The sequence below is a fragment of the Anas platyrhynchos genome, chromosome W (assembly GCF_047663525.1).
Source record: "Anas platyrhynchos isolate ZD024472 breed Pekin duck chromosome W, IASCAAS_PekinDuck_T2T, whole genome shotgun sequence".
Lineage (NCBI taxonomy): Eukaryota > Metazoa > Chordata > Aves > Anseriformes > Anatidae > Anas > Anas platyrhynchos.
This window is the reverse complement of record NC_092620.1, coordinates 248,212-274,333: the sequence shown is the minus strand read 5'-3', so window position 1 is coordinate 274,333 and position 26,122 is coordinate 248,212. Positions and strand designations below refer to the sequence as shown.

Sequence of the window (26,122 nt, the reverse complement as noted above, 5' to 3'; positions counted from 1 at the left end):
GCCCTGTGGTGGAGCTCTACCCTTGCTCTTCCCAAACCACATCACTGCAAGGCTAAATCCACATCAGATGATATAAATAGCACAGCTGAAAAAGTGCAAAAGCATGAGCTTCTTCACGGAAGCAAGCCATGATCACTCAGCTGGGTGCCTTGGTTGTTCAATCGCTAGCTGTCTCTAGCTCGAGCAGCTTGGGCTGGCACTCTTTGAGCCAGGGAAGCAAGATCCATCTCCCGGCTGTCAGCCTGGAATGCCAAGTGGCTGCCGTGTCCTGCCTGCAGGCAGCCGTGACGTTCCTAGGGGCCACAGGAATCGTATGGGGTGGATGCAATCGAGCAGAGGAAAGGGAAAATTAAGACATATAAGCAAGGAGGAAAGTGGTGGGAGCCAGAGGAGGCAGACAAAAGGGGTGGAAGTTATTGTATCCTTCCATGAAAAATGAATTTGGTCATTATTGCGTAGGTCGGAGTAGAAGATTCACGCTGAATCTTGTTGTTTTAAAGAATGGTCGCTTTGCAGTAAATAAACTGCAATAACCCCAAAGCCTTTTCCTCCCTGTCTGTGCCAGAGGAAGCTAAGTTTATCCCGAGTGTTTCCAAAACCACACAGCATTCGAAGGCACAGAAATATATCGTGTCAGAAACTTTTAAATGAAAGTCAGTTAGAGCTTCAATGCCTTTCTACCTTATTTTTTATTTTTATTGCATTCTCTGAAAGAAAAAGTCTGTCTCAAGCCTACACATTTTAACAGGCTGCCAGTTCTTTCCTGCAGCTTTTTCAGCTTTCAAGTATTCATGCCCCCATAACATTACATTTCTTAGTTACTGATAAACATCATAGAACTAAACTGCCTCAGAAAATTCAGCATCACTTAGCTAGACAACATCTTCAGAAAAGTGTTTAAAACGATCTGCCTGAAAACTTATTTCCTAGTGTTTTAGAGCAGATCTATGGGTCTCTGAATTCATCCTGCACTTGATATGAATTGTGTATTTTGCCCTAAAAAATTGTTCCCAATTCAAAACCCTCTCTTTAATTTTGCTTGAACAACATGTGCTGGAGTTATCAGAGTGGATGCTGAATACCGGGCTCTCTCTTCCACTTAAGCTGCTGTAAATGGTGAAGAACTTGCACCGCAGAACTACAGAGAAATAAGCTTGAAGTTTAAAAATAGGTATTCACTTTATTTTGCCTTCATCTGATACCTATCTTAGAGACTAGCCTGATATTTTACATTAATTTAAAGACTTGGGAGCTTCAGATTCTGAAAAAACGCAGCATGGAAAAAAAATCTTAAAGCCTGTCCCGCTTTTCTTTTGTAAATGCCCTTCTTGTAAGCCTTTCTCGCTTTGAGTTAAGCCACTAGATTTCTACTGCTTATCTAAAAACTGACAGCCAAGAAAAACAGCCAAAGAGGGCACTGTCCCCCCTCAAATGTCCACAGCAAGCTGCATACTCCTGCTCTTGTGTTCATTTCCCATTCTAATCAGCAATTAAAAAGCAGACCAATTAGCTTGCTATTTTTCCTTCCTTTCCCATTGTGCCAGAGATGGGGTTGGCAAGAGTCCCAGGCTGAGAGGCATAGAAAGTATCAAAAGAGGTTGTCTGTGCCTCAAGTCTTGATTTGTTCCTTTACTTTTCACTAACTGCCAGTGTACCACAGGTAAGAAGCAAATATGAAGGCTGCCAGGGAATGACAGCACAGCTTTATGAATACACACTTATCCGCCAGCTTCAGACGTTTGTGGTTTCTATTTCAACCTGAACAAGGATGAATTTCACATTAAGAGATGCACATATTTTTCACTTGTGCTCAGCAACCAGGAGTACTTAGGAACAAGTGCTCCCCTGCACCCAGTTTATTTCGATCAGTGTTAAGTAGGGCCCAACCCACAAACAAGCACACAAAGGGATTTTCGTCTCTGATCTTAACAACATTAAGAATTAATTATGGTACTTCCTTATACACCCAGAAACTTAACTAGATGATAAACAAGAATGTGATCAGCAAGAGCACAAAGCCGTAAATCCATAAACCAGTGCAAAGCCTTCAATAGGATTTTTGTTTTCAGTGCAGGACAATGTTCATTCATACTGTGTGGTCATTCACCTGAAAAGGCGTAGCATGGTGCCACGTGCCACTCTTACATTCCAGAAAGATTAAAAGTGTGTGAAAGGACTTGCTTTTTCCTGAATAACTGCTGCATAGATCTAATTGGAAAACACATGTGCTTCTGTTCAGCATATTTAGGGAAACATCAAAAAGAATTTTCCTACAATTTAGTATGGGAAATTTCAAAAAATGTCTATGGGGAAAAGAAGAAGTTAAGTTCGACATCAGATTCCTTGTGTTTTAAACCCCTCACTCCAATTTCAAAATTAGTGTACTCAGATTTTTTGATCTTCTGTCGCTGTCATTCAGAGTCTTACCCTAACTTGGAAAAAAAAGGGGACAAAGCATATTTTCCACAACTTTATCCTTATATATAAAAAAATAAATAAATAAAGGTAGCTTGCAAAAGATGTGAGTTGTCAATGCATCTCCTCTTATAAGAAGCTAGGAGAAACAATTGGGAGGCAAATCCTGGCACCCCATAAAAATAATTCTAAAAATAAAATCTGAAAATATTCTGTTCATGGTTGCTTCAGTTCAGTTTGTAAATTCTAAGTGTGGTGTTTTTTGTTTGTTTGTTTGTTTGTTTTGTGATTTGTTTTTTTTTTTTTTTTTAAGTATTTCCATCAGAATATTTATCATATATGAAAAATCTTTTTCATATGTATATATACACAAGTATATATACTTAATAAGAAGGAATTCTGGCTACAGGCTGTACTTGGAAACAAGCAGATGAGAGGAAGCCCTTCTTGCTAGGATGTGTTACCTGGTTTTCAGAGCCCTTGTGATTTGAAATGGCAAATTTCCTTGGCCAGTGAGCTGAAACTTTGTGTGCATTTTGTTTTGGACCTCTGCTCTCCACTCAGTCCTGGTACTGTTCTCTATGGTAGGATGGCTGTATAATCCTAAAAAATCACTATGTGCATTTGGTTTCATTCCAGGACACAAAGCACCTGCACACATCACTGTGTTCCGACAGAACATCATCCCCCCGCATCACCCCTATCAGTCTAGTTTTTTTGGGAACCAAGGCACAAATCAGGGCAATAAAGGTTGACAATACACCTCTGAGCCCTTGCCTGCATGGTGAGAGCTAGCAGACATTGCATTAGCTGCATCTCAGCAGAAGGTATCTACCAACATTAAAGTGAAAAGCAATCCTTTAGCAAGCTCTGTATTTCATGCTGTGCAAGAACTATAGGTGACAAACACGTCTGAGCTGAGAGGTAAACAAGGCATTGGCCTGCCAGGAAAAGGCAAGGCTGAGTGCTCACTATGAGGACATGGGTGAGGTGTGCTGGAAAGAGCAACAAATCCTACTCCTAAACACCCACAGGCTCACTAAGCCCCACTCCTTGTAGGTGCCCCTTTTCTTCCAGTTATCTCTGCTCCCTTCCCACTCTTACTCCTGCTCTTTTTTACCCCTCACCCTGCAAGGAGACATGTAATAGGACTGGTAATGGGACTGCCTGAAAGTTTGCTGTGGGGAGCGCAGGGCCACATAGATGCAATGTTGGGTGCTGCAGCAGGGCTGGGGTTGCTTCCACCCACCTGCTCCCTGCTCCCCCTTGTTCCTCAGGCATGGAGTACAAATAAAGCCACAGCCTGCTATAGGGCTGCAAAGCTCTGCAGGCTATGTGAAGGAAGCACATAGCTCCATATTTTTTATTTTTTGAACAAAAAGAAGCCAACATCTAATGAAAATTTTACTCAGCCCAACCTGTTAATCGTAGCTACATAGGAATAGAGTATTAGTTATATTACCAAGGATAGGTTGAAGCTAAAAAAGGTTAAAAACAAAAGCACAAAAGACGCTTTCTGAAAGGCACAAGGTATAAGTCATGAATTTAAAAGACAATTCTTCCTGCTCAATCTGCAGAGCAACAGTCCTCCCCCGCCGCCCACTAGATCCTTGCATAAGTGTTGAAAAAGAGATTTTACAGAGTCTTCAGGATGTAAGTCTAGCTACGGGAAGCTGCCCTGAAGAGATTGAAGTAGCACTTTCCTGTATAAAATGGCCCCAAACAGAAGCTCTTTACCTACTGTGCCACTGTCTTCATCTCCCAGAACTAAAGGTTCAAGTTCTGCATTTCCTTCAGCTACAGATTGCTGGTATCACGTTGCACCACATATGCTAAAAACTAAATTATAAATAAGTGTTCAGATTTCAATTTTTCTAAGTGTCAGCTGGTCTGCGATTACATCTATTAAGCTATTGTGTTCAGAGGAACCCACAGCCAGGCATGGACCATAAGAACAGGCTCATAACAGATACAGGTTTATCCTGTTTTCCTACTTCTTGCTACCCTACCCCCTTGAAATTACTCTCTACTAAAATACCGAGGGCGGTCAGTGAACAATACAATAGTCTGGGGACTCCAGCCTGCTAGGAGCTGATAGAAATGTTATCGGGTGCTTACCAGACTCAGTTATGTCCTACCACCATGAGGGGACACCACCTCCCTCGCTTTGGCTGTTGCAGGCAGCAGCCACCAGCCAGGCACCTCTTCCTCCTCCACCACTTCTGTGAACTCTTCTGGGGATGGAAGGAGACTGGCTAGCCTTACGCAAAGCATGTCAGCCTCCACCTTTCCCTCCTGTGCCTCATGCATCACCCAGTTTTCCTAGCTCACACCTCAGGGATTTCACTCAGGTGCCCAGAAGCCAAGGTTCAGTCTCCACTCCCCCAGGTTGAGGCCGTTCCAGATGTCTCCACCTCTATCGTGGGCATCGCTGACTCACATTTTGCTACCCATTAAGGCAGGCGGTTATCTATTTTCTAAGACATTTTAAAGCAACTTCTGTAGTTGAAAGACTGTAAATACTTCTAGACCTCCAGACTATGAGCACTGCTGCTAAAAGTCTTGTGAAAATTCATTAGCAGCCACTCAGATATTTCAATAGCTCTGGCATGAGATGCAGACATCAGCTATAAACATCTCTTATTTTATCATAGTACTGATCAATTCTAACACTGCCTGTCTCACTGCATCTTATTTAAAAATAAACAGCCCCTTGAAAAGACGCCGTTGTAAAATAAACTTTTCTACCCCCTTCAACAGCTGTTCCAAATCCTTGCTGCATAATATTTTGCTATGCTGTATTTAACTGCAGACTAGATGCTGCTGGTCACCAATGCTCCATACAAGTGTTGGCATCTGCTTGCATAAAACTGCTTTATCGTCTCCTTACACCTTCAAGCTCTTTGGAACAGGACCAGTCTCATCTGTGAGATGCCTTACAACTATAGGGAGCTGTAAAAAAATTTCATTTCTCGACTGAGAGGGTAAATTGTAAAATTTTTATTGCAAAATATTAAAATAAATTACATTTTACAAAGACTTAGCAAATATTTACATACAGTGTGATTCCAGTGACAATCAGCAACAAAGAATAGACAGACAGGCATATTATGGAGTGATAGAGTCAGAACTGTACAAACTTCAAAAGCAATTATGAAAGACAAGCTAATTTTCTAAAAGGTAAATCCATCACAAGTGGAATGAATCCAACGAGGCACAAAAATCACAAGTCTAGAACAGAACTCTTGGTTTTCTGTTTAGGTCAACAGACTTGTATATTGCTTTTTGCTCTCCTCATCAGCAACGCTTGTCTGTCTCTGCTTGTACTCTCCAAGCTCAACTGGAGAAAAATATCTCAATATATACAGCTGTGTCACCACGGATCTGTTATCAGTCTCTATGGTTTTATTTCTGCATGTTTTGTGACATCTATCGCCAGCAACAGATTCACAAATCATTAGGTTCAGAAAAATTTAACACATCGCTTCTTGTATTTCCTCAGTGATTTCGTACCAGTGTATCAGATGTGTTAGATTGCCTGCCATGAGATATGTATTTGAAAATGATGCCCTTCTGGTAAAAACAGGTTTCGATAGCACAAGAAAAAAGCAAGTGTCACAACCATGTCATAAAGGATGGGGTCACCTAGTCTATAACATTTAAAAGGGCCTTTATAGGAACAGATTTTTGTCACATTTAAAGGTTTATTTTTCTATTTTTTTAAAGTATTGGCTCATCTTGGCAAAATTACTAAGTTACTATTGTGAAGCATAGGTCTGCATTCACATCATGTGACTGGAAATACAAGCTACTTATAGGCAATAGATAGAAAGAAGAGTTTTCACTTCTACTCCATCTTTTCCTTACATGTGCTTTTAAAGATTAAAACAATAAAAAAGACTCCCCTTTCCTCTCTTTCTAGTAAGAGATCTGCCTCACCTATAAAAAGTAATTATACAGGGGTAAGGGAGCTCCTAACATCACTAGTTAGCCAAAAGAGATCTTACATGGCATTCAAAGAAAATGTTTCCAGGTTGACCAGATAATTGAAATGACTACAAAACCTTACCTAATAGCACTAGGGAATTCATTCAAATTAATTGGAGGCACTTTTGAGGCTGAAAAGCTCAAAATCCAGCCTGGACACCCCTCTAACTCACTTTTCTCAAGACATGGAAGACAGGCAGACAAAAAGCTGTCTTGCTTAGCACTTCGGTACTTCTGAGATGGCACCATAATATTAAAACCCTTGGGAAATGGTTCAGTTTTTTGGAGAGGCAGCATGAAAATCATGTGCCAACCAAATCCCTCCAGAACACTGAGAACAAGTAGGGCTTAATTAGACCAATTATGTTGGCCCCTGTATAAAGATTATTTTTCCACCCAGTATTAGAACTGCATTAAGGCACATGGTGGGGATGTCTTGAGAACAGTTTTGTGAGGTGTGATCATGTTTCCCCCCAAAAGTGAGATTTTTTTTTTACTTTGTTTTAATAAGTTTAAACTATTACTTTAAATCCCATGATGATGATTAGACGTACTCATAGTCTATGCTGACTACACTGGGAAAGGCCAAAGAGCTGCATCTAACATGATAATATGAAACAGATCCCGTCCATTCTCAGCTCTGGCATACAAGTGCACTTCACAACGGAGAATGGAGAATCTGGGTTCCAGTGTGCAACAACCCTCCCAATCAAAGGAGCCCAGCCAAGTATCTGGGTCATATTATTTCTGTCTTAAAGAGAAATTTATTTACTTATTATTTTGCAATTTAGATCAGACTTTGACTATGCTTTTCCATTTCATACTATTTCAGCAAGCATTTTGTCTCCTTACTGTCCTGTAGCTTAACTGTTGGTAAAACTTTTGATCTTTGCATCAATAATGGAAGACAAGTTGGAGGACAACAAAAGCTATATGGAGTGCTTTCTCATTTTCTTTCAAACTAATATAAACATTTTTAAATTAAAAAAAAAATGCAGGTTAGACTTGTTATACAAACACCCTGTGTATCAGGTATGCCAACTTACCTAAAATTTCTTAGGGCTACAAGGTACAGCTGTCAACCACAACCCTTCAGATACAAAGAAGTAGTTGAAGAAGGGCTCGGAGTCATTTTAAAACAATGCAGGTGTGTGTGTGTGCATGGTGGGGGAGTCATTTAAAAGTAAGTCAGAATCTTCTTGATAGTCCATCTCCCTCTTTTACTTCAGATGCAATAACATAAAGCAATTGAATTTGAAATTAGAATCTCCCCATAGCAATATTATCAAATACATATTAACTACTGATTCTAATGATGTTGATTCCGCATTTTTGTCAGTATAACAGACTTGGCCGTAGTTCACTTTCTATTTGAAAAATCTCATACGTGGAAGATGCTGAAAAGAAATCAATACAGACAATCTTGCATTTCACAGTAGGCAACTTCAAAACTTCTTGTCAAGAGGACATCCAACCAACCAGACTGCCAGTTTCCAAAGAAGAGACCGGCAATTGAAGCTGCAGCCCATATTTGCAGTTATTACAAAAATGCAGTAATTCAAGATTAGCACTGTAAAATTCCATAAGCTCATTTTACAGAACTAGTGAGTCGGCCAGATTTACACTGAAAATGAGAATGAAACAACTTAACTGTTCACTGAACTTTGGAAACTTGAGGACATACTGGAATGACTTAAATACAGCGAAACTATACAAAATAACAGAACTTGAGATGTTAAGGTTCAAAGGTCTTGGCTATTTTCTGTTCCAAGTAGATTAGATACAACCAAAGTCAGTACCTTTTGCCGATGCATAATCAACAGCCTCATTTGAAAGAATTGTCCAGGTTAATGCAAGGATACGGAAAAAGAAAAATCATGGTATAATTTTCTTTGTAGCCAAAATGTCTTGGGATTAAACGTTATGAAAAAGACATATTTCCTTCTCAGTGAGAAGCTCATTTCCAAGCCACATATAATACTTTCAGGAGCTTACAGCCAAAGTCCCTTTTAGAAAGTGCTTTATGGCCTTAAGTCACTTGATCACATCTCAGCTTTGCACAAGATTTGACATTGTTCAGCCTTCTTGAAAGTGGGATATAATAACCATTGTATATGCACATAGATCAGGCTTTAAAACAAAACAGACAAGCAAAGTATAATCAACTGTTTCAAAAATCATCTCTCATTCAAGTCTAGTCTGAAGTACCAAGGCAGGGAGGAACATCAAACAACAATACTGACTAACACACTGCACAGGTCAGCAGCAGTGCTGCAAGTCCCTTCTGACAGGCATTAGGGCATTTAGAGAATATCTGTGTCTCCAAATGCAATTTTTTTTCCCCTCAGAAGAGCAGTGTCACTAAAACTTCACCTGTACATAGATACTGTATAAGATTCATTCAAGTATTTCCTCTAGGAAATGGACAGTGGAAGGACACTTTCAGCATTAAAAAAGTTTGTTGCATCCTGCTTGTGCTCGTGCATGCTTTTATCAATAGGTTTTTTAGTCACCTTAATCTTCAACAGTTCTGGGGATAACATGCAGTTTAGCAGCCCAATTGGTGAGCTTCATCCCAGAGGATTTTTGCCTTCTCAATCCATTCCTTGGAATTTTAAATTTGAATATTTTGTTCACAAAGCTACAATTATAATTTGACAAGCACTGACATATTCCAGACAGATGTTTTAAAAGCTTCCTCCTCTCCTCAGTCTGCCAGTGCACCTCAGCTCAGATCTGTGTCCCTGGTATTCCATCTAAAGTTTCTCATTAAGAACCACTAGTGGTTGCACAATTTTTTGTGGTACAAACTTAACAATGGGTAGTAAAACAAAAACAAAACAAAAAAGCAACCCTTGCTTTCATTTTTGATCAAAGCAGGATTCAAATCCACGTTTTCAGAAGGGCTAGTGGAGTAACCGAACACATTTGATGCCCAAACCAGTCTCTTTGCAACAGTATAGTTACACTCCCAAACTAATTCCTCAATGAAATGCATAAATGCAGAGCAGGTCCAGTGTATTAACTAGTCTTTTTCTTGTCTACTTTGTTCAAGAACCATAAAATCCCAAGACGGAGCAGGACTCCTGATTCAACTGTTATTTTACAAGTCTCTTCAGATAAGCAAAGCTGATGGGCTCAGAAACCAACTTAGGATAGGAAAAAGACACTGGAGGTCATTAGTTTGGGTCTTGCTTTTGTTTTCAAAGAGATAGGAGAAGTTGCAAAAACATGCTTTTCTCCTTGCTCTATTAATTTGTTCAATATGCACTGACCATTTTCAGAAAACCACTGTCAAGCATGCTTCACGTTGCAGCCTTCACATTGCTTACTGTATTATATTCATTCATCAGTTGTTCATAAGGCACAGAAAGTTCTAGCTCGTTGTTGGTAAAGGTAGATTCATCAGAGGATGGGAATTTTACCAGTTTTTTTTCAGTTTCAGGTTCCTCTACAAGATTATCATCCATGGAGGATTTTGAAGTTTCTTCATCATCTGAGATATCTTCCTCTTCATCATCATCCTCATTTACAAATGTTATATTGGCATTCTCAAATATTAAGGGTCGATAGTCTCTGGAATCCCATACTTCACCTTCTTCTTCACTTATCCTGTCTAGCTGGTTTACAAACATGGTTCCTTCTAGAGGGCTGTCTCCAATACGTTTATCATGGAGGTGCCTGAGTACATGACCATTTTGAATGTCCAGGGAAGACTCATCATACTCAAATGACTCTGTCTTTGTGTAAGTCACCTGAGCATCTTTACTGGCATTCTGCATATTTTGTTTGGTATTTTCTACTTTGATTATCTTGTCATTGTTTGTCTTCAGGGCCTTCTTCCCAATTTGTTTAATAAGATCATTGTAGGTCTCTTCCTTCTTTGAAAGGAAGCTGAAAATGTTCACATCCTTTGAGGCACCCATTTGAAGGGGTTTTTTAGACCTAGGATGGTTGTCAAATGACTCTTTTCTTTTTTTCCTCCGTTTCTTGATTGCTTTGTGAACTTCCACAAACATACTGACCTTCCAGTTGACAAAGAGTGAAAGCCAAGCTAGTCCCAGATAGATCCATAACTCCACAAAGTATCTGTAAAGGGCATGATAGTTTGCATCTGGATTTACGCCTAGAAAGAATTAAAAACAAGAACATTACTGAAAGAGGACTCTCAGATGAGAAATTTTAAGTTATTACCCTGAGAGGTACTCCATTCTGTATAGTCTGACCACTGGGCTACAACATAAAATGGCAGCATGTGCTCCTTGTAAGCTATAAAAGTAGTTTCTTCTTTTTGAAAAAAAAAATCTAAGCATTCTCCCAGCCCTTAAAGTATATATATAGGTACTTTCTTTGAGAAAAGGATCAGCCTCAGAATTCCACTTACCAAGGACCATCTCCAAAGCCCCAAATAACATAGCAGATTTTAGAGAAAGACAGGATTTATGAGGTAGACACCAGTATGTTCAGCATTTCCTGTTGACAAGTTCTAGACAGCTGCACAGAGAGTATCACACAGCGCCAATGCACTCTGCTTAGGTTATGTGATCTCCTTTAAAGATGCTAAACTGTCATGGTGGATAGGAAAGCTCCATGCCTGAAACAGGGACCTGGGGCAGCTGGAAGGATGACCAACTCCAGAATTCAGCTCCAGACTAAGTCCAGTAAAGGTCTTAGGTATCTAAACTAAGATGGAAGAGCCAGATGCAGTCCATTGGAGCAGTACTCAGATTTTATTGAGCCTTATATTCAGAAAAATGTTTTTAAAAAGCTTAGAAAATAGTTTTTGGAATTAGAATTTAGAAACAGAATTGCCACACACTGTGCATGTAGCAAAATAATACATAAAATATAATTACTTACCAGCAACAAAATCTCCAAACCCTATGGTGGTGATAGTGATGAATGAGAAATAGAGGCCTTCAATGTAATCCCATCCTTCAGTCACCATAAAGACAAAAGGAGGAATAACTAGATGGACTAAGACACCCCAAACGATGAAAATAGCTGTGCATGTAATTTGTGCTTTCCTCTGTAAAAAAAAAAAAAAAATCAGGGAAAAAAAGATAATTTTCTTTTCCTTCCGTGGCATAGAGTATCATTTGAGAGTATCAGTCATTTTGGAGTTTTGTTCTAACAGTTTATCAGCTGTAACTGATAGTCACTGACTGAAGTGAACACAACTGTTTCCTACAACGGTTCATTTGTGCATAGAGGGTCAGGACTGTTTGTTGCTTTTCTCTTATTTATGCTTCCTACCTCTTTTGGCACTCATCTAACCTCTGCACAAACCCTGCTTCACAAAGCTGCAAACACACACATTTCACCATCATTTTCTGTACCTTCTTGGGTGTTGAACCAAGGAAGTCGGTGCTGTTTCTGAAACTAGGGCCCAAACTAGTCCCACCCTCCTCCATACACTCAGTCCTGCATTTGATCCCACCTCTGTGCAGTTAGAACTGAGACAAAACTTGTCCAACACCAAACAAACAAACAAAAAAACAGTAACAGAATAAAACAGTGTTTTACTATTATGCAGCGAATCAGCTGAAAGTGCTTATGCTAGCACACAAGCAGGTAGGAACAAAGCAGGACAGCTTATTTCCATGCCAGAGGAGCTTGTAGGGAATGTTTCTGAAATTAGAGCGTCACCTATATTGATCTTATAGGTTTCTCATGTATGGAGATATATGTCTTCAAAGAAATTACAGTATGTATTACCAAATGCTTCTGCAAGACCTCATTTTCTTAAAACTTCTGGAAGAATTAACATACCCAAAATACCTCCCGGTTATTTCTATGCAACAACCATTTGGGAAATTCATATTTATACAAGTGTTTGTTTATTACTACAATTAGCAGATGAATTAAGCTTATACTTTATGCATCAAAAATACACAGTAGGACGATAAACAAGCAGAGGACCTTACCAGGCTTACTCCTCTTTTTGTCAGAAACTGGCCTAGCCTCTTTGCACGTCCTCCAAAGAACTTCCCCAGAGCACTGATCCATGTCAAGCAGAGAGGAACTCCAAAGAGCCCATAAAATATGCAAAAGAGACGCCCAGAGGGCGTCTTTGGTGAAACATTTCCGTAACCTAAAAGAGATAAGCATATGCACAGTCTGTCTTTGTTGTACAGAATTCAAGGCAATTCTACCTATACATAGAACAACATTGCATGGCCTTCTGCTGTATCAGATGCTCCTTATTTCACTGTCTATGAGAACATTAGCCTACTCCAGCTGATCTTCTGAATCTGGATGCCTTCCAGTGCTACTTCAGAAAATGTGTATTCCATTACTGCAGGCTGAGAGGAGGACTACATTTTAAGTGTTCCCTGGATAGCGTGCATCTTTTTCCTTGACAAGATGAGATAAATATGAACTAAAACTCATTTCAAAACCTCTAATAAGATTCCCCAGCCTTAAGCAGTAATGTTAAAAGCTCGAGTTTGAATCAATTTTATGAAATGAAATCTCAAAATTTACCCTGAAGTTAGCTTTCACATGAAAGATCCATTAATGCATATTTACTTTCTGACCTGTTACCTTCCCAGGGTAAGGGTTTGAGAGTTAAGTGGAAGGTGAGTTGTGACACTGCAAGATATTTCAATTGAATTTCATTCCTTGCTGGTCACAGAACCCAAAATGACATTACAAACTCAAAATCAGAACCCTTTCTGAACTTGTGCCAGATTTTTCTTATTTAGGTTCCTGACTTCTTTGTGTCACAACCTAGATTATAAGATGGGTATTGTGAGTTTCAAATAATTAAAAATGCAGTGCTGTATGACCTAACAGTAAGGCTTCCATTTACACGTATCTCCAGTCTTCTCTGGTTATTTTGCCATATATATTCTGTGTTTGTTTGTTTGTTTTTGTTTTTTTTTTTATGTTGTAGGTGTAGCCAGGGTGCACCGATACCTTGTAGCAAAGATTACTCCCTAAAAGATGCCAATGTACCTTCTGTATGTCAATGCAAAGGGTTTTATAAGCACAAATCAGTAACGAGATTTATAAGACCACACTTCTTGTTCCTTATATTCTTTAAGAGATTAAAAATAGCCTAGATTGTTCTGTAAGCCAAGAACACTGCTAATTCAGTAGCTGAAGAGGATGAATGTGAGCAACAGGACAGTTATACAAAAACCTTATATGCACGTGCTTTAAATATTAGTTTAATGAAATGTCTGGTAATGCTTTCAGTTAGGGAACTTTATGATTTGTTAATTTAAGTGCATTAATGAATGAAGAGAACTAGAATGACCCCAATTATCCCCATCAGCACATTGACTCAGTTACTTGTTAGAACGACACGTTCTTATATACACCCATGAGCAAAGTGTCCTAAAATATTTTTCCTCTACAAACCTGTGTATTCTACACAACTCCAGCCATAGCAAGCTTATTCAGTGACTAGCCTGACACAGAAATGGAAGAGTACAAGCACAGTGGATCATAAGGAAAACTACAGTTAGGACAGTTGATGTAGCAAATGCTTACCGATTGTAGTGATTACAGTAGCAGCAAAGATCACAGCATTAGGCCAGTTCCAGTTGTTGAAAGTGTTGTTCCCAGTGATGGCAACCCCCTGACCAGCAGCATTTGACACAACCTGTAGGAAACAGTTTACAGTCATTCTTGGGAAATCCTGAAAGCCTGAAACAAAAATGTGTCTGTCCCTCTGGGATTTTCTCCCTTTGTTCACACTTGCAAAATGACTACGTAAGGATTTTTTTTTTTTTGTTCCAAAGGCCGGCCTAATAAATTAACAATTTTATGAAATATGAAAAATTTGCTTCAGCTAGTAAGAAGTAGTGCAGATGCTCTGACATTTAAATAGGGGCTTTAATCAGATAAGCTCTTACTTGATTTACCAGTTTAACCCAAATGGATCTCTTCCAGATGCTCAGCACACTCCTCCAGGCTGAGCTAGCATTTAACCTTCAGTGTAGTTCCTGAACTTGGTTTAACGTTTGGGACATCGTCAGAACTACTATCCATTTCAAAACACTGTTACACGTCCCAGCTTGACTTAGGTATGAACAAGACGTCACAGAATCCTTGGCAAAAAGTGTGTGATTCATGTTAATTCACCTGCTATCCCTGGCAAAGTCAGACCATCTACAAGCCAATATAACATTGTATTTTCAGTGAAGAAAGACAAATTAACACTTTTCCGAAAATTTAATGTAACAAGACTAATTGATTTTGAATTTGGTCCCTTTTTCATTCGCCGTCTTCCCCGTAGGAAGCGACTCTGAACACAGCCTCCCCTGCCTTTCCAAGACTAGACTATATAAAATACAACAATACAAGAACCTGATGATTTAACACACAAAGTCAAAACTTCAGATCAACATTGTACATCTTGCTGATTTGGATGTGTATTTCCAGCTCCCTGAAGTAAAAGAGAAGTATGGTTTACCACATTCTCTCCTGAAAGTCCCTAGTTATATAAATCTTTTCTCTGTCATATAATGCTGCTATTAAAGCCTTATCAACTTGCTCTGCTTTTTTCCCAACTGTAAACCAAGGTGGTCTAACCTTGTAAGGCTACATCCACACACAGAGAGCTGAAGGTGCCACCAAAAGATGATTCAGAATATCTCACTTTCCATATCTCTCCCTTGATAAGTTTGAATACAAAAACTAGCTTGAGCTAAATATCTAAAATTAGAGGGTTCATATATATATATGGGGGTTCATATATTCATTATATAAATATAAATATAAATATAAATATAAATAAATATATATATATATATATATATATATATATAAGCACATTCTTTTAACATGACAGGTGAGGTTTACCTTAAACTGGTAATATCTTATATAGGTGCCTACAACCAACCCTTCCTTCCTTCATTTGCCCCTTCCTATTTGATTTAAGATCTGATCTTGGACCTAGCAAAGACTCAACACAAAGTTCAATCACTGTTAAAAACATACACAAGTTAACACAAGTTTTAATTATTCTTGAGACTTACATATCACCACCCTTCTACTGTAATAAAAATGCCCTCAAAGTGAATATATTGAGCATATACGAGATGCAAACAATTTAATTAAAAAAGCACTTTCAACACACAAGCTATTATGGAAGATAAAAGGAGGAGCACTGGAAGTGAATGAAGGTACAGAACTAGACCTTTCTGCTGGGAATCTGAAGGTATGCAGAGCTGCATGCGGTCTTTCCATAGCCTCCAGGCTCTCAACAGAAAAGGATGCAGAGGGAATTCTCACCAAGGCAGTTATTTGTCAAAAGAAAATAGCACTTAAGAAATAGCCCTAAAACGGGCAGTTTGACAGCAGGCAAGTAAGCCACCCCCTTCCAAAAAATATGAGGCAGCTATAACAGATCACAATGTTCTGTGATCTGACCAAAGTAACTTCATACATTTCTGTCACGCTCTGTAGACGAATTTCCTGAAATTCCCAAAAGATATCCAAAGCACCCTATAGACACAATCCGTGATCTATCATCCCTGAAAAGATGCCTTGACTTCTTCCACTGCCCACCAAAACTGCACAAAATGGTAATATCAAGTTCTCCAGTTCTTTTCTGTGCTATAAACTCACTTGGATTTCTATTTTTTCTCACAAAGCAACTGATCTCATATGAGGCGCACTGAAGTATGTTTCCATTGTCACTGGGCCATTATCTCATTGCATTACTCCACCTTCAGTCCATGAGCTCAGTTTCCCATTAAGTATGTACAGTTACTTCAAGGTCTGCCAAGGTCTGGAGGTGGCAAGAGGGCCCAGATCCAAGGGGAAGAAGCTGCTGGGATGGGTAGCACATGGCTGCCCTTCACACCCAGTCAGCTGGCATTTCGGACAAGATAGCAGCTCTCTGAGCTGTGTTAACACTGGGAATCACAGCTACTCTCCAGCCAAAGCTGCCACCTCCTTCTTGTCCCTGTTAGCACAGCTATCTGCTATTAGCATATGATTGTCTGCAATTTTCAGTCTAGCCTTTTCAAGTTACTTTTATCCCAGCTGCAGAAACAGAGACAGTCACAAAACAAGCTTTGATAGCTTTGGTGCAGGAGGGAAAATGTAGCTGCTTTCCAAGCAGGAAAACTTTTGCCCATACTGAAATGATTAAATATTTTGGCTTCAACAAATAATACATGTACAAGTGGACACTGTACAACTGAACAGCAAATATGTTTTCCCCCCCTCTTTGGTAAATGTTAGGCACTGTCATAGATTATCATAATCTAGGATACACAATGTCCCGGGTTGCCTGCATTGGAGTTCTTAAACTATGGAAAAATTATTTAAAAGGCCTTCACATACAAAAACAGAGGGTAGGGAGGGAAAGGAAGAAGAGAGCAGATTGTTTAGGTACTCTCAATGCCCTGAGAGATGTCATTTAGAAAATACATTTTCAAGACGCCCAATTTCAAAAGTTGAAAATGGTTTGCTAACTCGGAATTTACGCGTCTCTTTAGACCCCACCTCATGATGGTTTGGTATGGAAAAAGTGAAGAAAACTTATTTACTGTCAAATGACTTTTGCCTCACATCAGTCAAACCTCCTTCTCTCCTCCCTCATTCCCCACCACCCCAAATCTGTACTTTGGCAAGTGAAAAAGGAAAATAAGTAAGCGCCAGTCCCTAGAGCTATTGCTGAGAGTAAACAGACATTGCAACTGCAGAGCGATTCTTAAGATGCGAATAAAAGTAATGCATCTTCTGATTACATTAACACAAGTAGAAACAAGGAGGTCATCTGAATATAATCAAGCAGACAATTTGCTCCATTTGCAGGTACATCCCCAACAGATAAACCCCAGGACTGCTCCACTACAGGTTTGTGTGTCTCCTGGGTTTGGTGACATTTTTACAGGCTCTCTGATGATCAACTTTGCTCAAGATTTACCAGAGCACACAAGAACTACTTGTTACATCTCCTGTATCTCAGGCAAAGGAAAGGAGCATCTCAGATGCTTTGGGAACATACCACTTACATCCCTCTGTACAAGTAACAATATGACTGAAAGTTCTCAAAACCAACTTGAACAGAGAGAAAACAGAAAGGAGAAGCCTTGACCCACAGAAATATAGGTATGTTCCTAGTTCTGTTTGTATACGCAGGAGGCATGGCGAGTTTGAAATTTGATCAGTAGCACTTCAAGGTAAAATCAGTCACAGCAGAATGACATTCAGTCCCTCTAGAAGTAATGCAAGGGTATAAAACTAAAGGAATTGGCAAATTGGAGTCTGTCTGCATGCTTAGGAGGGAGTAACTATGTGGAATGTGCCATTTTACTTCAGCTTCTTGAACTTCAGAAGAAAGGAAAATGGGACAGGACTATCACCTTCCACCATTTGACGTGTGAAGAAATACACAAATACACAAATTTTCTTCTTTCTAGGAAACGTTTAGAAGGTGGCTTCCATCCAGTATTAAGTCCCAAGTAAAATGTGCAATCTGTTAAAAGTCAGTTTTACAACTCCATTAGAAAAATATGACTTGCAAGTAAATTCTGATCTGAAATCTCTTTACAGTGGTATCTTTGTTCACTTCTAATAAGAAAGAGGTTGCAAAGAAGTCTGTGTATATACACCCTTGTCAAACACCAGTACTGATTTTTGAGCTAATTCATCATTATCCAAACCCAGTCATATTTCATAATGGCTATAGTCAGGTTGTTATAGCTGTAGTTCACACAATATTATCTGAATATAAGTTTGAATGCATTTGGCTTCTCTGTCATGGACCATATTAAACTACAGAAAATTTCCTTTAAAAGGCCAAATGGACCATAAGGCTACCTTTGCTACAGCAAAAAATGACTTCTGCAAGTACTGACGGTTATTCCTGCAGTCTTTGGCACACAAGCAATTGCGTACAAGTGAAAGAATCACAGAATGGTTGAGGTGTGAGAGGACCCACATGTGGTTAGTGATGTTATACTAAGTTAAGGAGTACAGTAAAGCTGTGATACAGGTTTTGCATATCAGGTAGGCATAATTTTATATTTTATATATCCTAGACACTTCAGTATGGATTGCCTGAATCTGATAAAAATAAGCAATAGGAAAAAAGAAAAAAAAAGAAATTCCAGGGGTGCTTACAGCAAAATGAGCTAAAGACACAGAAAAATAAAGGGGCTATGTATACTAGAGCAATAGATCCTGCCCACAGGCACCCTATTACATACAAAAAGAACAGCCAGATACTGCTTAGTGCCAGGTCTCCTTTGAAGAGGCTGAAGCCTGTGTTATTCAAAGCATTCCCTAGAGATCCAACACATAAGCCTAAGGGTAGCTTTAAAGTTCTCTCGGTGGTATGAACAATTCCCCTTTTCTCCATAAGAAAGGAGATGTGATTGAACCATTAAACCCGAAGTGAGAACCGCTGGCTTTCATTCTACTCAGGAGTATTATCGTGTATTTCCTACAACATGGGCAATCACAGGTGTCTGGTGCATCCAAAGCAGAGCATTAAAGCTCTGGTGCATACTTTCAGGTCCCCTGGGCTTTATCCCCACTTCCGAAAGACTGTGATATCACCTTCCTTCATCTAGATGTGAGCATTTAAAGCACAGATAAACACTGAGAACTACAAATCTACCAAGATGATCTTCCTACAAGGCATAAAGCTTCAGCAGCAATCTCATTTTTCACGTTGACATCCAAATCTTTTACAAAATTTGAAGAAGTCTGGAAACTGTGGAGTAGTCATTTAATCACAGGTATGTATCATACAGACAATTTAGCCAAGCATAATAAAATTGTCCAGGGTTGAAGGGTTTAGATTTACAATAATCAAATGAAACTCTATATTGCTGTTCCTTTTTAAGCAGTTTTTAGTTTTAACCAAATCCAGCAGTAAAAGAGTAACATAGCAGGATTCAAATCCACTGGCAATCACAGCACTGCTTTGTTGTCTTTGATTTACACAAGGGATTTGAGTGATTAAGAGTGAAAGCTACCTGAAAACAAATAGATAAAGTGGTGCAAGAAGCTGTATGGATATTTTTCATGGCTTACAGAATCAAGAGCGAGCTTTGGACTTCTTAATGACTTTAAAAATGAATAAATAAATAAATCCATATAATGCAACCTTCACACCTTTCTTAGGCAACAAATTGCTTATGTTTTTTGTACTTACCTGGCTTATCTGGCTAGAGCTATAAAGTTACAGTAGCAGGCAGCTGTTTACAATAATCAGATTTTAAACGCAATCAAAACATATTTAGTCGTTAATGTTTATCTTAGCAATATTTTTTTTTAAGTCTCTTTTTTTTTTTTCTATGCTCCCATGCCAGATCTACATTACAGTTTGGCTGACCTAGATATTATTGTCTTAGGATTATGTGCAAATAGAGAAAAGAAGGCCACTACATCAGTATTCTTTTTCAAGGGGAAAAAAAATGCCCATGTGTGGTCAGACCTACACTGACAGAAGAACTTCATCAGACTCCTTGTGCAGGCAGGCAACACAGTCGCCATGGCCAAAAATGTCCTGCTCTGTGGGCATATTGCACTTGGACATCTGTTTGCATATTAAAAGCACCAGAAGCAATTTCACAGGCACAGCCTGAATTTCTAAGTACTGTAGAGCTAGATCAATAGTAGTGGATTCACAGTCAAACTAGGAATATATGCCATAAATTAAAAAAAAAAAAAAAAAAAAAAAGAGCCATAATCTGTTGTTTTGAGTTGTAGTTGTTAAAGAAGGGGGGGGAAATAAAAGGAAAAAGATTCAAGGCAACTGCCTTCCTCCTCCCCTTCCCTGAAGTGTCCTCATTGAATGGAGGTTAGTGCACATCAGAGAAAATATTTTCCTCACTAAAGCCTCTTGGCAGCATGAGGTTTGGGTAAGGAAAGGGAAAGAGAAGCCAACTATGCAACTAATGGTTTTACCAATGAGTACAACTCAGAGAAACTTTTTCCCCACTTTTCATGTCTGTATATACGAGGTATATACATGTAATGATTTATGATTTTTTTCTGTTTGAGTTCTCCAAAACCTTCACATTAACCTATATATTCTTGAAACTACATATTTCAAGCCAGCCTTCACTTCCAAAGATAGCTGCACTACTGCTACAAAAACCTTGCTATGCCACGATGCTCGCTTTGGTAGCCAGAGACGCAACGTGGCAGAGCTGCAGAAAGACAGGAGAATACACGTAAATAAGACTAAATGATCTAGGTAGCTCAAATGGCAGCTCTACCGGTGTCACCTTTAGGAGGGCTGCTGTGTACAGAGAAATCAAAGCTCATCACTGCTGGGAGACATGAGAAAGTCTTCAACAAAAATCCATGGCCCAAAATACAAAACAGCAGCACCCCGGTTGGACTGGTGCATTTCTGACAACAATTTAGCATCTGGCAAATTCTGTACGTAATCCACTCAGCTCAGGAATTCGCAGGAAACTGTGTCTGTAACTGTCGATGACTCCAGAAGAGTCACCAGGAAAAGCACAGACCTGTGGTTTCTGAAATCCTTTTTTCCCCACTCCCATCTCTAGTTAGGGACAGGCTTGTTCTGAAGCTCACTTGGACTCCTAGTTCCCAGCTGACTGAAATACGCTGACATACAACCAGGGCCAACACAAAGGGCCAAGAGAACAAGCCTTTCAGACTGCCTTAGCCACTTTACAGTCCACGCAGGACTATGCTAACTAGCAGGACTTTGGATGGTTGACCTTTCATTTCCCTCTCAGCATTATCTGTGTTTGCAATATGAATTTGATGTTTGTCAGGACAAGAACGATGCCAGATGTGAAAAGAAGACTTTTAGCTGAGTCCTGGATTTCCTACTTCACTTCTGTGGGGAATGGTTTGCGACCTTTTTTGTAGAAAGAAAAATAAGACAAGTGAACCGTATTGTCTCGATCTAACAGGCAACACCCTTGTGTCTTGCTAACCTGTCAAAGTTTTACTGTCCTTTACTGACCTATGCAGAGAGTAGAGTTAGAAGGCGGTTGGGGCAAAAGGTACAGGATATGAGTCAGCAGCACCTGCATGAGAGAAGGATGATGAGGGTGAATAAAACAAGAAAAATTCCACATTTGTTAAAGAGGACATTGCTTAACTGCACAAGTCTGGTTCCAGATGAACTGAGCACGCGTAAGTGAATCCTCAGTTAATTCTGCTGCTGTGTTTGGCATTTCTTCCAACCTGTCCTCCACTAAAAGTTGCCAGGTTCTCCAGACTCATGCAGATCCTAGCACTTGTACAGTCTGTTTTAATGAGTGTAAGATCCAACGTTGAAACAGGAAGCTTTTAATAGAATAATGTGATTATGGGCAGTAGCCACCTACCACAAGTCAAAAGTTGAAATTTGGTCAACCAATGGGAAGTAGTCATTGAGGGAATAATGTCAGCTTACTTCTAAAAGAATAAAAAACTCATATATTTGCAAATAATAAACCTAAGCAAAAACATACATTAACAGCACCTGAAAAGCCAGAGACCAATATTAGCATACAAGATTCCTTCCCCCTTATCTATGAATTGAGCTAGAACAAAAATAAAATCAAACCCTGCAAAGCAAGTGTTAGTCCCACTGTTTACATTCCTGCATAGAACAACTACAAACAGCAGGGGACACAATTTTTCTCCTTTCTGTCATACGCTGCTTTAAAAAATGGTTTATTAAGTGTTATTGCAAGTAAAAACATATTTTGCATTTTTTAATCAACAGTTTAATCTTAAAATACTGTTCCCATCAAAGGGCACACTTTTGAAAGTTACAGCTTAGAAAAAAAAAAATCCTGGCAAAATATGCGTTTACATACTTGAGGGGAGGGGTTTTCTTTCCAGCAATGCCAAAATTTAAGCCTGAACAAGATGGTATTTTCACACTCCTACTGACACAGTAGATAGAATGTCTTCAGAGAAAGGAAAACTAAGTTCTCCTTAACTCTTCTTCTTACTTGCTTCAATATATCAGTTGGCTTTTTTAACAAGCCAATCATAAAAGTTATTTAAATTGACTAAAGGTGACTTTAAATGATCTACCAGTATCTTATCATAGAAAATAGAAAGGTACACATATAGGTCAAATGCACTGTAGATACCACATTTTAATCAAAAGGATTATTAAAATAAATAAATAAATAAATAAGATTTAACTTGCTCTGCAGAAAAAGTTTAACTCATCTTGTTGATTCTTTATTCACCCAAGCAGCTTCTCAGTGTTTCATGCTATTTATGCAATGGTGATTCCTTACGCACATACAAGTTGCAGATCCAAGACACTTTACAGTTGTTATTACTTTCCCTTCATTAGGCTTAACTTTGGTCTGTCAGCAACTTGGACTTCCATCTAAGCATACCTCTTCTTACCCAATAGAGCCTCCAGCACATGCCACTTCATACAGAGCTGTCCCTACATCTAAGCCCGATATATAAAGAATGCACGTAAATACATGCCTGGTTTTCACTTTGCATAATTCAGTTACATAACAGGACAGCAAACCAAACATTGTTTGGATCTGTTAATATAAAATACAGCGCACCCAGAGGGCTCTCTTGATTTACTAATTAGTTTGTTTTGTCACAACCCTTTATTGAAAATACTGGGGAAATTCCTGTTCCTAGACTTCAGTGTGCCTAGCACTAATTTATTTGTTTTAGCAGACGTACGGGTTTTATTTGCTGGTGAAAGCAGAGTGGGTTATGTTGTCATGCACTGGACTTTGAAACCAGACAGATTCCAATGAAAGCCTGCACTACGAGGAGAGCCGTGGATTACAGCTGTTGATTCCTTTACATCTACCGATCAGCCCAAAAGCAGAACAGGCTATGCAGTTAGAACACCTGAAGATCATGGTGCTGGACACAGGCATACAAAATAAAACAAAGCAGAATTGGCCTTTAGCGGGGGAAAATACTCTCATCTAAGGGACTGCTTTACTGTGCCATAAAGAGACTCTATGTACGTCCTCCAAAGGACATGAAGCACTGAGATTGAAGACTAGAAAGCACTCTGATCTAAGCCCTACATACTTTCACACTAGAAAATATTGCTATTTGGTGTAGTTCTCAGGAAGCTACATATGACATTTATTTAGGTGCTCAGAACTGAGGAAGAACACAGAAATACCCCAAAGCAAACAGGAATTGCTGAACAGCAAACATTAAGCTGCACCAGAAGCAGCATGGACAGCAGAGTGAAGGAGGGGATTGTCCCCTTCTGTTATGCTCTTGTAAGGCCCAACCTGGATCCCTGCATTCAGCTCTGAACTCCAGCACAAGGATAGGGACCTATTAGAACAAGTCCAGAGGAGGGCCACCAGGATGATCAAGGGGCTGGAGCACCTCTGCTATGAAGACAGGCTAAGGGAGTTAGGGTTATTCAGCCTGGAGAAGAGAAGGCTCCAGGAAGACCTTAGAGCAACCTTTCACTGCCTAAAAGAGACTCTTTATCAGGGCACGTAGTGATAGGAGAGGTAGTAATGGTTTTAACCTGAAAGAGGGTAGAGTTAGATTAAACATCAGAAAGAAATTCTTTACTGAGAGGGTGGTGAGGCCCTGGCACAGGCTGCCCAGAGAAGCTGTGGATGCCCCATCCCTGGAGGTGTTCAAGGCCAGGTTGGATGGGGCTTTGGGCAACCTGGTCTGGTGGGAGATATCTCTGCCCATGGCAGGGGTTTGGAACTGGATGATCATTAAGGTCCCTTCCAATCCAAACCATTCTGTGATTCTAAGATTCTGAGAGACAGTTTGTCAGATAAGCCAATTAGTTCCTACTTGCACCCAAGTTATATCATGTTAGCTGTTCTTTTCAAATTTTACACTGCCCACCCCCAGAATAACCTGTATGTGCAGAGAGAAATTAAACAAGAGCATCCTTCCTACAGCCTAGTACACTCCTGCATACAGGCTCTAGGACTTTTCAAGAATTTGGGGAGTAGAGTTTCTCAAAAGCACTTGTTTTTCTATGCAACACAATCATAAGTAAATCACAGGAGATAATACTGTTACAGGTCTCTACCTTTATTAGGGTAATGGCCTAAAAATCCATTCTGCCCTTGCAGATGGGACCTTCTCTATAACTATTCTGCAAGAATGAAAGGAGTTGTCCCCCATCTCCTCCCAAGCACTGATGGCAGCTTTTTCCTCCCCCTGTGGCATTGCTATTTTAACTCACCACCAATTATGCATATAAAACCAGGCAGGAAGTTCTCAGGTAGATTGAGTCTCAAAGGGAACATGGCACAGACTTACATCTGGGCACTGGATTTTGTTTTCCTTTCTTGCAAGTGCAATGTATGTGTGAGAACAGTATCAAAAAGTTAACATTTGTAACAGAGACCAATCATCAAGCTTTTTAATCCAAAACTACTAGCACTGACAGTGTGGAGAAGAGGGGAAATAATTTTCTCGGCTTGCAAAGGGCATTCTCAGTGAAGACAGCATTTCAGGCACAAGCATATTAAACCACTGTTCTCTTACTCCACACCCTACCTAGCTGGAAAAAAGAACCAGGGTAAAGAATGCACATTTGTCACAGATAGGGACACTTGTTACTTCATTCTTCTAAGTGCTCATTTGTTTTCTTCTTGTTAGCTTACAATTTAACCAGATTAAGTGATCCTTTGAAAAGACAATCTGTTGATTAACCCATATTGTGCAGAACAAGTCATGCTCTTCAAGAACAATCTCAATTTATTAACCAAAAATAGCTCTAATTGGTCAGAGACCAGGAGGGAGGAGAGAGGAAAGAGGTTTATACATGTAAAATTAAAAAATATATGATTTAGTCTGGCTTCAGCTTGTTATCAGAAGGCCAGGCAATAAATCAAGATTTTAGAGGAGACATAAAGAACCATCTTTGTACTTGGTTGAACCTGAAAGACTCATAAAAAATTCAATTGTAGCTAGTATTTATGAGTCCAGAGGCCTCAAGACACAGTCCAGTGGAAACAATTTGTGAGTCTACGGTCAAATTAATTCCACATTATTTCTTGGGTATAGAGAAGTAGGTAAGCAATTGTGCCAGCAACTCCCTGCTTGGAAAGATAATCAAAATTAGACAGAGTATGAGCAGGGATTAAATTCATAGGATACAGAAAAAAAAATAAGAAGTAATGTCTTGGGCATTTCTATAGTGCCAGCATTAGGTCTTGTGAATATTCCACTCTCCTCCCTCTGTCTGCCCATCCCCAAATTAAAGCCAGATGTTCGTGAGCTGACCATTCCAGTAGTTAATACAGATGTAAATGCTGATCTCTGCACTGAATTCTGCCCTACCTACAGCTAGCCCGTATGTTGCTTCTATGTGGAAAAAGTGAGTCTTAGTATTCCTGTAATGCACTGCAACACTACCTTCCCAACCAGCCTTATTTACCTAGTTAAACAGCAACTTTCACTGCCACCCTTTAACTAGAACCACCGCCTCTTCACTCCCACCAGGGTGAGCATCAGCTTTGCAAAGTTTATGCTCCGCATGGAAAGTTACAGCTCAGTAATAAATCTAATTGGGAGAGCTTGCCTGAGGACAGGTTGCTTCCCAAGATGCAAGCGCACTCTTAACTTTTGTCCTTTGGCATGTGGAACAAGGACTAATAGTTAAAAGAAATGGAAAATATCCTGGGAAATGATCACCACTAACATGACAAAAGAATTGTCTTTTGTGGGACAAACAAGTGAGAAGGGAGTAAATGTACCACTTAACACCCCTGACTTCCCAACTTCTAAACCTGCAAAGCAAGAGAGAAAGTAGTTCCAGGAAAGGGCACTGATT

General features: G+C 39.5%; 1 protein-coding gene across 1 annotated transcript in view; it reads right to left on the bottom strand.

The window, feature by feature from the left end:
• Positions 1–5,400: 5,400 nt before the first annotated feature.
• The window catches only part of LOC140000544 (potassium channel subfamily K member 5-like), a 37,976-nt gene continuing 17,254 nt past the window's right edge, over positions 5,401–26,122 (bottom strand). The window contains exons 2-5 of the mRNA XM_072030537.1: positions 13,903–14,014; positions 12,330–12,496; positions 11,263–11,431; positions 5,401–10,528 (exon numbers count right to left, since the gene is read on the bottom strand). Of these exons, the coding sequence (XP_071886638.1) occupies positions 9,708–10,528; positions 11,263–11,431; positions 12,330–12,496; positions 13,903–14,014 (1,269 nt within the window). The 3' untranslated portion in view covers positions 5,401–9,707. The remainder of the gene's footprint in view (positions 10,529–11,262; positions 11,432–12,329; positions 12,497–13,902; positions 14,015–26,122) is intronic.